Source organism: Synchiropus splendidus, chromosome 13, assembly GCF_027744825.2.
Source record: "Synchiropus splendidus isolate RoL2022-P1 chromosome 13, RoL_Sspl_1.0, whole genome shotgun sequence".
Taxonomy (NCBI): Eukaryota; Metazoa; Chordata; class Actinopteri; order Syngnathiformes; family Callionymidae; genus Synchiropus; species Synchiropus splendidus.
The window spans coordinates 9324817-9337113 of record NC_071346.1 but is presented as its reverse complement, the minus strand read 5'-3'; the positions used below and the strand labels follow the sequence as shown (position 1 = coordinate 9337113).

Sequence of the window (12297 nt, the reverse complement as noted above, 5' to 3'; positions counted from 1 at the left end):
ACATTTCAAAGCCTTGCAGGACAAAACAAATGTCAGTAAGAGCTAATAAAACAATAAATAAATGAATCAAACAGTCATGTTTTTAAGCCACTTGACACGTTCTTAGTAAGTGTGACTAACAAGTACAGGGAACTGGGTTAAGCTTTAACAGCTTTTCCAGTTTTTAAACAAACAACTACAAATGAAGATAACGTGACACGAGATTCCATTTAAAACTTGTCGGCTCCGTTGTTGTGGTTGGATGCACAGTAGTGCAACAGCAAATAAGCAAGTATATCAGACAAGTACTATGAACCAAGCAGGTAAAAATGAGGATTTTTACCTGGAGGAAACAAGCGCTTCAGCGTGCATGCGATTAGCCTGTTAGCTGTAGCGTGTTTGTGCTCTGATACAACACCCACAGACGCGTCGGGAGCTAGCGGCTACCTATTTCTGTACTGTGTCAAACCCTAACTAATTCGAGGTTAAAACATCTGTCGCGTTTCAAGTCAGTGGCGAACAGAAAACCAAATTCACGCTGAGATTAAACCGTACCAGCGACCCCCCGCGGCTCTGCGAGGGCCGCGTCTGCCGACAGACGGCGGTCTGAGCGGGACACCATGCTGGCTGGGGCTTGCCCACCACTAGCAAAGCGTTGTATTACTTCAATTTCGCTGGCTGGCCTCTGAAGGTGCTGCTCTAATTGCCAGGCTGCCTCCACGTCTCCAGATGACAGACGCTTCAAAGGCGAACCGACAGCGATTCCCTTTCTTCTGCGGTGTTTTGTTTAGTGTTGTTCCGTCATGCAGTGAGTCAAAGAATATAAACTCACTCGTGTCAGGCGCCGCTTTTATGGCGCACTTGCCGTCTAGACTAATCTAACCGCGTCGTCGAATCAAGTCGCACCAAATTGACTTGTAAAGTTCATTAGTTTTTTTACGGGTGAAATTTAAAAAGTCGGACAAGAGTGGCAATTTATTTTCCAGATTCCAGAACTCATTTTCTGATACGGCGCCAGGCCCAAGAGCGCCGATATGATTGAATGTAAATCTGCACTCCAAAGGGGACACAAGGTCAAAAAGTAATCCAGGATGAAATGGCTTTGGCCTCAGCAGGTCTTTGATCAGAGCTGGTGAGAGGCGGAAGGTGACTCTCTTATGACGCACCTGTCGACGCTTGTCGCTGGGTAAGAAACAATTAACATTGCGGCCGATCATTTGTTTATCTATCTGTTTATATGATTTATTATGGACAGAATTTATTATTATTATCATCTATTTTACTTATACTTCTATGACTTATTTATTCGTAATATTTTATATAATATTTATTTGTCTTGTGTTGCTTGATACTGTTGCTTGTGACTTGACTTTTATTGTCTTTGTGTATTTCTGTTCGGATTTAATGTCTTATAGTAAAGCACTAGATCTCATCTCATCTCATAAGAAGTCACGAATGAAAGTTGCATTTCTGTCGAAGCTGTTAACATGACTCACTGCCGTGAGGGGAGCACCCACTGGCAGATGCATAAATCGGCACCGACGCGCTAAAACGGCGTCGACACTCTCTTCGGCGTGACTTTCCGTAATTCACGTCCTGGAGTCGGTGAATAGAGAAACACCAGGAATCGATCGGACAAAGTGATACCCGAGCTCCGCCATTTAGCTCGTATATCTGAGCCGCCCCAAAAAAATCACATCGGCGGAGTCAGGGGAGAATTTATTTACCCCGGACATGCACCAGTTTTATTTACCAATAAATGGCTTTTTTTTTGGAGGGGGAGCCAATAATGGCCTGCTGTTTGTTAATGGCTGTGGTAATCCCAGAGGGGGGGGGGGCGTGCACGTGCGAGTGCGTGTGTTCATGGAGCAGATTGGGACAGATATCAGAAAGCCAAGCGCCCCGGGGCCATCTGCTCGCTGCCTTGGCTCACATGTCACCCTGTGACAACACAGCATTATTGATTCACACCACCACATCCGCTTCTGTGTGTAGCTGTCCCAGTGTGTGTGTGCGCGTGTGTACACAGACATTTCGTCGACAGCAAATAATTGATTAGCACCACTATATCCGCTTTTGTGTTTGCCTTGCGATGTTTGTGTGCGCGCCAGAGGAGAAAAAAAAAAGTTTAAGTTAAACAGAACTTTAGAATGTAATTCAAATAACTTGGGGCGGTGTAAACCAGTCAACCGCCTACACAGAACCGGCTTTTGTTGCACTTTGTTTTAGCCGGAGTTGTTACTGGCTCATGTCGGGGCGCACGTATGTAACCTTTCGCTCGGAGACTTTCTTCTAAAGACTCACAATGGCTGTGGAGGCAAATTAAAGACGCGCTCAGAAGGCGCTGGAAAGGCAGACTCCTGTCGTCGAGGATCACAGTGTCCAGCAGGAATCAAACAATCGCCTCCCGCGGCAAGAGTCTGGTCCCTATATGACCCAGCCGCCTCCGCACATGCCATTAGCTGCCTTTCATCGGGCTGGCGCAGGGAGGGCTAACTGTGCACTAGCATCACTGCTATACATGCGTTTCTCATTGATCAAACAATAATGAGGCAAGACTCTTTTAAAACCCAACATGTTTCTGGAAGAACTCACATGAGGTAGTTGGCTTCCATTCCTACGGCGTCATTGTTCTGGTTACGCCGCGAAACTTTACTTGTAACGCTACAGCTTTGGTTAGCATTTAGCATTAGTGCTGAAACAAAGCTACGGTGTTGTCCTAGGCTCAACATCGCACAGATGACGTACACGTCCAACTCATTCTGAGATTCATATTTACAAAAAATTTCGGAAATCAAAAGTTGTCAATACACTACGAATTTCAGATATGTTGTGAGTCGAGGACTTTCTATACGTTAATTTATTTAATATATGTCACATGTATCTGTATGCAGTGAATATAGTTTTGTAATGGAATTTACCATCTTCAACGATATAGTTTTTCCCGATTTTTTTTTTTTTTCAAAAATCAAAAAAAAAAAAGGAAAGATAGAGTCAATATTTGGAACACACCATATGATTTAAATTGTAGCTTAGCAGCTTAGCCAAAAGTCAATATAAAATCTGTGTTGTTAAAGAAATAGCATATGCTGAAGAACGTGTTTACAAAAGGCGCTAACTAGTGAAAGATTTGTTAATCAGAGGTTTATTTTTTTCACGTAAAAGTAAAGAAAGTAAATAAAAAAATCTGTCTCTGTAATCACATTATGAACCAACATTCCTACAGCTTCCATCCGACGCTGACCTCACGAGGGGCGGATAAATGCACGCAGCGTGGCCCTCGAGCCTCACGTTGGCCAGAACAAAAACAGTTTTCTGCCCTGTCCTGTCGCAGGAAGACAGACAGCGGTGTCTATTGTTCCGACTCACTTGAGTCTCTTTTGGAGTCTCCAGCGGGACTGTCTGTTCCAAATATTTCCACAAGACAGTGGGAGGAACCGTTTAACCTTGCTCTATATTGATATGCCGCTCAGTGTGCAGGCGTTTGCCCAGTGGCAAAGTCAGCGAAGTCTCAGCGGGGCCCTCATTATCCGACGCCAAGGTGGAAACTCTTTTATCTACGGATAGCAGCGGATCATTAGGATGGCGATCGTGGGCCTCTTTACGTACAAACAGGACTTAGGTGTAGCGTGACAATTGCACGGACCACATGGGAGCAATGTCTATATTTAGCCGCCTCTCATGTGTCCCTGCGTTTTCAGGGATCTGCCTTGTTACCTGACACTGGAAGGTCTCGGAACACGATCAACGCTGGAAGGAGCTTCTGTGAACTTGGACGCCCAGCCATGTATCACTCGCGCTGATCCCGACAACAAACATAAAGAGAATATATTTGCGAGGCTAAACAAACCAGACGCACGGCTGCAGGCGCGGAGCACGATGATCGCCCAACAAAAGGCTGCTTCGCCCACACCCTTCGCTGGCTACTCCGGAAAGAAACACCCAGCTCCATTATTTATTTACAGATCCCCGGCAAGCATTCCACCTACTCTCCTGAGGAGGCCCAGAAATGCGCACGTAGGATGGGGTGGAGGATCCTTGGGGAGAGGCGAGGTTGTGGAACACCAGACACCCTCAGACAGCGTTTGTCAGAAGGGCGAGAAAAACAGAGCAGCTCCATGTGAAAACCCAAACAAACTAACCGTGTTTAAACGTCACCTGAAAGCAGGAGTCCTGATGGATGGCATCTCACGACTGTCAGATCTCTGCTCCTCCACCTTCCAATTATGACTGGCACAGCCTCCGCACAAAAAGAGTTCAAATCTTAAGCTAAATTATTCATTGCTCTGCATCCTACTGGAGCGTTTGTTTGTTTTTCGGATTGTCTCTCCATCGCTGTGATTAGCATCACAGTCAGAACTTTCTTTAAAAAAGGGAAGTGGGCTCCACTCTGAGCCTCTCACCGGTGACTGAGCTCCTCGCCCGATCTCTAAAGGAGGCTCCAGACTCCCTCACTTTAGCTCATATGGTTCAGATCCCAACCAGTGGAACTCATTTCCTCCACTTCACTCCGCAGCCCGGACTGAAAGAGTTAACTCCAGCGACTCCCAGAACAAAGATCTTTGTCCTCCCTGCATCACAAAGACGCAGATAGGCACTCCAGATCTCTGCGGGCCTGAAAGAAATCATTCACGTCCGACTGATTCCCCAGAGTTCCAGCCCGGAGCCCACTCTCAAGAAATAGTTGTGAGATTACAGTTGCTGGGCTGCTGGCTGTAAACACGGCGGCAGATGGCGGGCGGCCCGGGCCTGCGCATGAAAAAAGGGGCTACAGTATGGGGGGGAAACCCTCACTATACCAAACCACAGCGAGAGCTTTTTATGTGGCGAGCCAGGCGAAAACCTGACTTTTTTCTTTTTTTTCAATCTGCAGAACTAGCTCCAGTTAGGAGCATCTTTCTTCTCCCAGCTGCGCGAACCATTATTCACTATTTTTATTTTGTCTTCCCGCTCTGTAATTTGAGGAGCTGAACTAATAGTTAAGTGAATTAAGAACAAGGAAGTGCTTGATAATGATGGGCTGCATTTCTGGTTCTGGACAAGTGTTGTGAACGTGAAACTCTCTGGGGACGTTTGTGTGTCATGGCGTCCATATATATTAAGTTTGGTTGGCAAAGCATCCTTTATTTATATATATATATATATATATATATATTAGGGCTGTCGACGTTAACGCGTTAATCTACGAGATTAATGTGACTGTGATTAACTAATTAAAATAATTTGACGGCGTTAACATAATTTATGTCACTGCGCATGCGCGACTCCTGACACCGAAGCCGGAAACTTTTGGACATCCGGGTCTTGGTTTTGCGTCTAATCTACTGCCGCTAACACCAGATTGGATGCGATGGAGAACGTTGGAAGAGGATTATTGGATGGAACGGTTTTTTTTTTTTTTCAAAACGCTGAGTGACGGAACAACAGACCGCTCTAAAGGTGTGTGCTCAATGTGTAAGTCTGAGTTCCGCTACCACCGTAGTACGTCCACGCTACGATATCATTCGAAAGCGAAACACCCAACGGAAAGCACCGCATCTTCTGCCAGCCGCCGGACAACGCTCCCCGAGTACAGTCGGTCAATCTCCAAACCTGTGAAAGAAAAAATCACGAATGCTTTGGCGGTTTGGGTTGCCGCGATTGTCGGCCAGTTAACATTGTGGAGGATGCTGATCTACCCTGCGCTGCTCACATTTTGCAACGGACAGTCACCGTCGCCCTAAAAGACTGCGGTTTTGAAAACGTCCTCGCTAAAAGTCGGAAAATAGTTGGACATTTCAAACACAGCCCATCAAATGCTCGTGATTTAAGAGCACAACAGACTGCACACGGACAGCAGGTTTCACTGTCAGGCCACACTGTCCAAAAGAAAAGAGCAGCATTGACTCCAGAAGATGTAAATAAGCTTGTGTGTCTCAGTAACTGGCTGCAAGAGAAGCAAAGTTAAGCCTAATTCAGTGAAGAAAGCAAAAGAGATTTTCCTAGTTTAAAGTGTTAAAGTTAAAGTGTTTTTGCACTATACCAATAACAATGTGAATGTTTAAGTTCATTTTGAGCACTTGATATACTGTTAGGTCACTTTATGGTCTTTTTGTGGCAATATAGTTGTTCATTGTTTGAGATACCAGTGGATGTGTTGTGATGGGTAAGCTGCGTCATTTCATAGAAGAAGCAGATTTGTCTGTTCTTGGTTTTCTTTAGTTTCATTTATTTATTTATTCAATTTTATTTTGATGTTTTTTGGCCATAGCATTGGTTTGTAAGCTAACAGCCCTTGTGATTTGTATTTGCCCTAATAAAAGAAAACTAAATAAAAAAAATTACAAATTACTTGACTGGTTTACTAATCTCTTTCAATCTACATATCTTAATAGTTTTGTGTTTGCCTGAATACACAGACTTTCAACCTTTAATCGCGATTAATCGCGATTAATTAATTAAGGAAAATGAGATTAATTAGTTAATTTTTTTTAATCTATTGACAGCCCTAATATATATATATTATAGCAACACTTTTGAAAGTATCACCCTATATAAATGTGTACTAATACCTCACTATTTCGTGAGCTACAGGTTTTTTCTCACTATTATATGCTGAGTTACGTCACAGATTCTGTGGCAGGTTCTGGTATTTTCACGTCAAATATCCAGCTGTGCAAAGCAGCATCACTGATCCCCACGTCTCTCTTCACGTGCGTAGCTCTGCAGTGTAGCGTTTCCAGCTCACAGAGATGGTGGGACTCCTCCAGGGGGAAGGAGCGTGGGAAAGGGTTTTGGGGATTTCTGGTTCATGATAATCAAGGGATCACTGTACCAGACTCGCCATGGGAAGAGTCAAGACGCTTCTGTTTCGCTACCTGGCTAGCGGACCTTTGAGCAGCTTTTATTTTTGAGGCGTCATCATCTAAATGCCATGGGGACTGGCAACATTAGCTACAAAGGCCTGCATTTAAGAACAAATACTGGACACGTCAAGACCCACTGACCATTAGCCATGACATCATTTTATAATGTCTGTTAATGGGCCGCCGGTAAAAGCCACCACTCATGCTACTCAGCTGTAATAAAGGTTTAAAACAGTATTACGCGGTGTACTGCCGACCACAGCGCTGGAGCAGTATTTGGGGTGGAGGTGTTACGGAACCAACATGGAGGACGTCGATTTGAGGGCGTGTTTATTTGGGTTTCCTCTTCAGGCAGTCACTCACCCAACAAGCAACGTCGCCACCATTCGCCAACAAAACTGCAACCCACCTGTTGAGTTCGTGATCGGGAAATCCCCCCGTAGAACAGAGCCAAACCCTCATATATTGTATTCACCCACACTCACACCTGCACACACAAGGAGAGACAAGGGCCACCTGGCTAGCAGCATTCCTCAGTCAACCTGATCCTCCCGTCGAAACTTCAAAGGAGTATTGAGGAATACTAAAGCATCAGTGTTATACTTGCCAGCTGCCCGCCGGACCAGGCGTGCGTCTGAGGTCAAGCTTGTTATCCCAGAGCGCCGTCTTCAGTCGCCGCGTGTTTACCGAGCGCGTCAGTGCATAAACACAGGTGCACCACCAGTTGACGTGGCCCACATTACGGTCGCCCCCTGATGGGTGTAATTTTCTGAGGATGAATTCTCTACAGGTGCAGGGGAGCCAGGACAATGGGAGGCCAGTGTTCCGAGGAGGGAATCGGAGCAGAAAAAGGAGCCATTTCGCCCTCAGCTTACGCGCACAGCCACTTCTTTGTTACATCAACAGTGAAAATAGTTTGGTTTAGCGGAAAGGTTACTCATGGCAGACTCAACAAACTAACCTTAAATTGCCATAAACACAACAGGAAGCTGAAGACTCACATTTTGGAACGTCAAAAGTGGGATAATTAGTACGACGACTTTTGATGGAAGACTCTAGCGCGACCGCTTGTTTATTTCGGGGGAAAATCTGAAGACGTATAATGGGTTTGTTTACTGGAGGGTTCGAGATATTAACTTTCAGTCGGGACCACATTCTCCCCTCTCTGTGAGTCGATACAGACAGTGTACGCCCAAGTGATAAAGTGACAGAGAAATGCTGTGTTGTCTAGTTCCTTTCAGAAATGACGGAAAAATGTCCTCAGAAACATGTCTCCCCAACTGCTTTTGGGGGGAGAAAATGAGGCCATGACGGTGGTCCATATCCAAGTGTTCCACTAATCCAAGCATGGCAGCGTTGCGTTTTTAAACAATGTCCCACTTCTTAATCTGAACCTCGAGGCCCCACACAGCTCACGCAGATCAGAGGAGCAATAAAGTTGTATCCAAAAAAGCAGCGTGGAAGGTTGGAACTAGCTTATGTTTGAGCTGCATGTACACACCTAGTCTGACTGTGGGAGATGACTAGCTAGTTACGCTTGAGTCACATGATGCTAGAAGTTTTCCCACCGATGTCGCCTGCCTTGAAAACCATTCGTGACAGTAGATTTGGCCAAGCTAGTGTAGCGCATCTCCCCTCCGCCGTATCTGATCTGGTTGTAGTTGGTACTGCAGAATCTGTCACCCAGATATGAGTCTCGAATAGCGCCACCTACCAATAGGCAGGAGACATGTCTAATTTGTACAGCAAAACTGTAAATCTGGGGTCAAAAATGCGATTTTAACCAGATCAGATTTTTCAGGTTTCACGTCTGCCATCGCAGAGGAGCTGAACAAGGGCCTGACACATCTTTGGCTCCAGAGCCAAGATATGCACTAGTGCAGCGTCAGTTATTCCATTTGAGGTGATAACGGAAGCAAACACCTTTAGGTATTTCCCCCACCTGACATTTAAATGACATGTAAGACGGTCTGTGGAAAAGCCCCCAATATGTAAGAAAGAAAGCGCCTGCATTTTGACCCTTGAAACCAAAAAAAGCCCAAGATTCACCAAAATGACCCAAACTGGAAGCATACGCTTTCAAATAATCCAGACTAATCCTTTGGATTAAGAGACTATGCTCTCTCTCTCTGTGTCTGTGAAGTGAATGCAGAGCAGCAGACATCTCCACCCAGCTGGAAAACCCACTCTATGATGACCTACATTATTGTACAGTGGGCACAGACGTCTACTCGGCATCTTTGCCGAATATCATTTGCCGGCGTCACAGCAGAGGCCTGAGAATCAGCGGGAAAGAGGAGGCGGCAGACGGCGCGGAGCGGGGACAGGTGCCTGGTGTTCTTGCTGGAGGGGCCTCCCTCTGTTGCCCCCTTTGATATGTGCCACAACCTGCCACCTTTGGGGGGCACAGCGAACTCAAGGGGAATGCTAAACGCTCCTTCCCTTTGAGGTGAAATGTTCAATGTGAATCATTAATGCTCTCCAGCAACTTGGACACCTCAGGGGTGAGATAAGCAGCGTTACGCTCTCATTAACACCGCCGCCGCTAATTGGCGAGTAATTCCGGTGGATTGTCCTGAAAAGACTCTTACAATGCTGTTTTTTTTTTTTGCGTTGTCGTCAAATGTGCAGAAGGTGGGAGGAGGGGAGAGAACTGGATTCTGTGGCTCAAGGTTGCTAGTTCTTGAGCAAGCTAGCCAATGAGCCAGTAGCCATCCATCCAGCTCTGACTGATTCTCCGAGGTCGGGTTCTTTTCCGATGCCTCTCTCGTGGAAACTCGGCGTTCACCGGCACTGTCTCCTAGCATGTCCTGGGTCTGACCCATGGCCTCCACCCCGCAGGGATACCTGACCTGTGGGGTGTCCAGGAGGCGTCCTAAAAAGGTGCCTAGCGTTCTGATCAAGATCATCCTACCTGAGACCTGGTATACCAAGAACACAACTTGGTCAAGATCAAAAAGGAGACCAAGTCCAAGACTGAGACCAAAATGGATTCAGAACAAATGAGGCTTTTTGCCCTTGTAAACCCAAATGACACAAACATTGCAGTCAAATCCCATCTAAGTTGGCTCTTTTCCAACTGAAGGTTGTGTCGAAATACTTACAAACAGACATGCAGAAACGCACGTGTCCTCCGTCTCTGGCTGAGGCAATACTAGTCACTAGGCATTTTCTAGAATCTGCATTTTCTTGCACATTGTTTCTAAGCTCTTTTGTTCATTTCTTTTATCTTTTTTATTTTATTGTGCTATGTTGTGTACAGCGCATGTTACGAACAGAATTTCCCTTGGGATTAATAAAGTTTTTTTCTGATTCTGATTCTGATGTACTAGTCACTGACAAAAAAAATCCAACATGGCCACCGAGACTGCGTCTGAATGCAGCTGATTCCGAGTCAAGAGCGGTCTGGAGTACCACAACACTCGTTCCACCTCGACTGGTGGAGCAGGGGTTCTACTCTGAGTCCCTCATGGATGGCTTAAACACAGGCCACAGCAGGAGGCACACGTTCATTTAAAGCAAAGTAGGCAAGGTCAGGTCAGCGGTGCCAAACCTTGAGCTATAAAGCAGAAGCAAACTCACAGTATCATGAGGAAAAACACAACACTGCAGAGCGAGGCCACCACACGTGGTCCGAAGGTGACAAGACCTGACACAATAATAAAGCGCGTCGTGGGTCAGCTGATCGGTCCACGCACGTTATGTTTTCTCCGGCGTTCCAGTTCTGTATTTTTGTTCGAAATCCGAAGCAAAAAAATCTTGAAATTTTTGTTCGAATTCCGATTTGTTTGAAAACCGAGGCACCACTGTATAGTGTAGAAGCAAGAAAAATCGAGGCCACATGCTATTTGCAGATACTACTACTAGTACTGGCTACTAGATGCTACATTGTAGACTTGCAGAGGCTCAGTGGTTTCAGTGTGTAACGGTTCCCGAGCCGGTGTGAAGAAAGAGGCAGAAAGACAGATGCCCACTTCTTGTTTCACTCTGGCCCTGCAGGTGAGTGTGTCCTGTACACGCCTCGTTAGAAGCTCAGCTGTCACCCGGCGAGCCAAACCTGCCCAGAGGCTGCAGCACATTAATTCAATGCCTCTCTCTCAGCTGACACGTCTGACCCAGACGGTAATGGCCCGAGCACGGAGGCAGATTTGATGCAGCTGAAACCATTTGAAAGGGTAAATCCGGGATATTCTGCGGGATGCTGGGGGTTCGGCTGCGAACTGGATTAAACTGGACTGGGATGACAGCTGCGGGACTGCGTCTTCACGAGGGGGCGGGCCTTCGTCTCAGAGCGTCAGGAGGTGTGACACTGCTCACCGACGCTATTGGCTTCCGACTCTTGACGGACAGCTCCGGCGTCCGCTCCAGAGCGATGAATGAGTAGAAACGCGGACGTGCGTAATGATGTTCCGATGTGGCGCTGCAGGGATTTTCATTAATGACCGAGGCGGAGACGCGGTTTTGAGAGGAGTCACAAGAATGTGCGCTGTTTTTTTTTTTTTTTTTTTTCCCCGGAAAGTAGCGGTAGAGAAGCGATGAATGAGAAGGCGCTCGCCCGCAGCCGCGGCGTGTCGCCCACGCAGCAGACAAGTGGAGGCAGACCTACCCATCCCCCGTTGTCCAGGATCCAGCTGTTCAGCCGAGGTCCATTCAAATACTCCGTCATCCACTCGGCGATGAGGTCCACCTGAGACGTCATGTCCTCCTTGGACGCGCACTCCACGCACACGGTGCCCCCAAACTCGAAGAACGCAATAATCCGCCCCCAGTTGACGCCGTCCCGGAACAGTTCATCGATCACTTCGGAGAAGCGAGCGCGCGCCGTGGCGGAGGTCAGATACAGGCGCCGGGACATGTCCGTGAAGTCCGACTGGTACAGTCGCTCAAGTTCCTCCCCGGCCTCGCGCAGCACTCGGTGGACGGAGGCGCGCGGCTCGGGCTGCTGCTGCTGCTTGTAGAGCAGCGGAGATCCGTCAGTCTCGGGCCCGTCATCGGCGTCGTCGTCCCCGCAGTCGAACCGCCACACGTGACCCTTTTTGGACAGTTTATGGTGCAGATACTTCTGGACAATAATGCGGTTGAAGACCTTCGTCATGGTGGCTGAGTTGGACTTGTGACGCCTCAGATCAATCGGATCATAGTCCATTCACGCTGCTGCGCGGATAAAAAGTGCGCAAAAAAAAAGATCACAACTCTTCAAAGTCCCGCGGTTCCGACTCCGCGGCGGGTCTCATTTCCCGAATCCACGCTGAGACTCTGGCGACCTTTCGCGCTGCAGACATTTAACACGCGGAAGAGATTCTGGTTCCGGATGTGGAGGTGCCCTCGAGACAGAGAAAAAAAGAGGTCAGAGTTCTCCGGGAACCAGTGGACTGGTGGTCCAGGAGCGAGCGGCTGGAACCGGAGTGGGATCCAGACGAGGTCTGCTCCTCGTGTCCTCCTCCTCCTCCTCACCCACCGCGAGCGGCTCCGC

At 47.2% G+C, this 12297-nt stretch overlaps 1 protein-coding gene across 1 annotated transcript in view; it reads right to left on the bottom strand.

Annotated features, from left to right (window-relative positions):
- bcl2b (BCL2 apoptosis regulator b) overlaps positions 1 to 12297 on the bottom strand; it is a 27106-nt gene extending 14809 nt beyond the window's left edge. The window contains exon 1 of the mRNA XM_053883319.1: positions 11431 to 12297. Coding sequence (XP_053739294.1) covers positions 11431 to 11970 — 540 coding nt within the window. The 5' untranslated portion in view covers positions 11971 to 12297. The remainder of the gene's footprint in view (positions 1 to 11430) is intronic.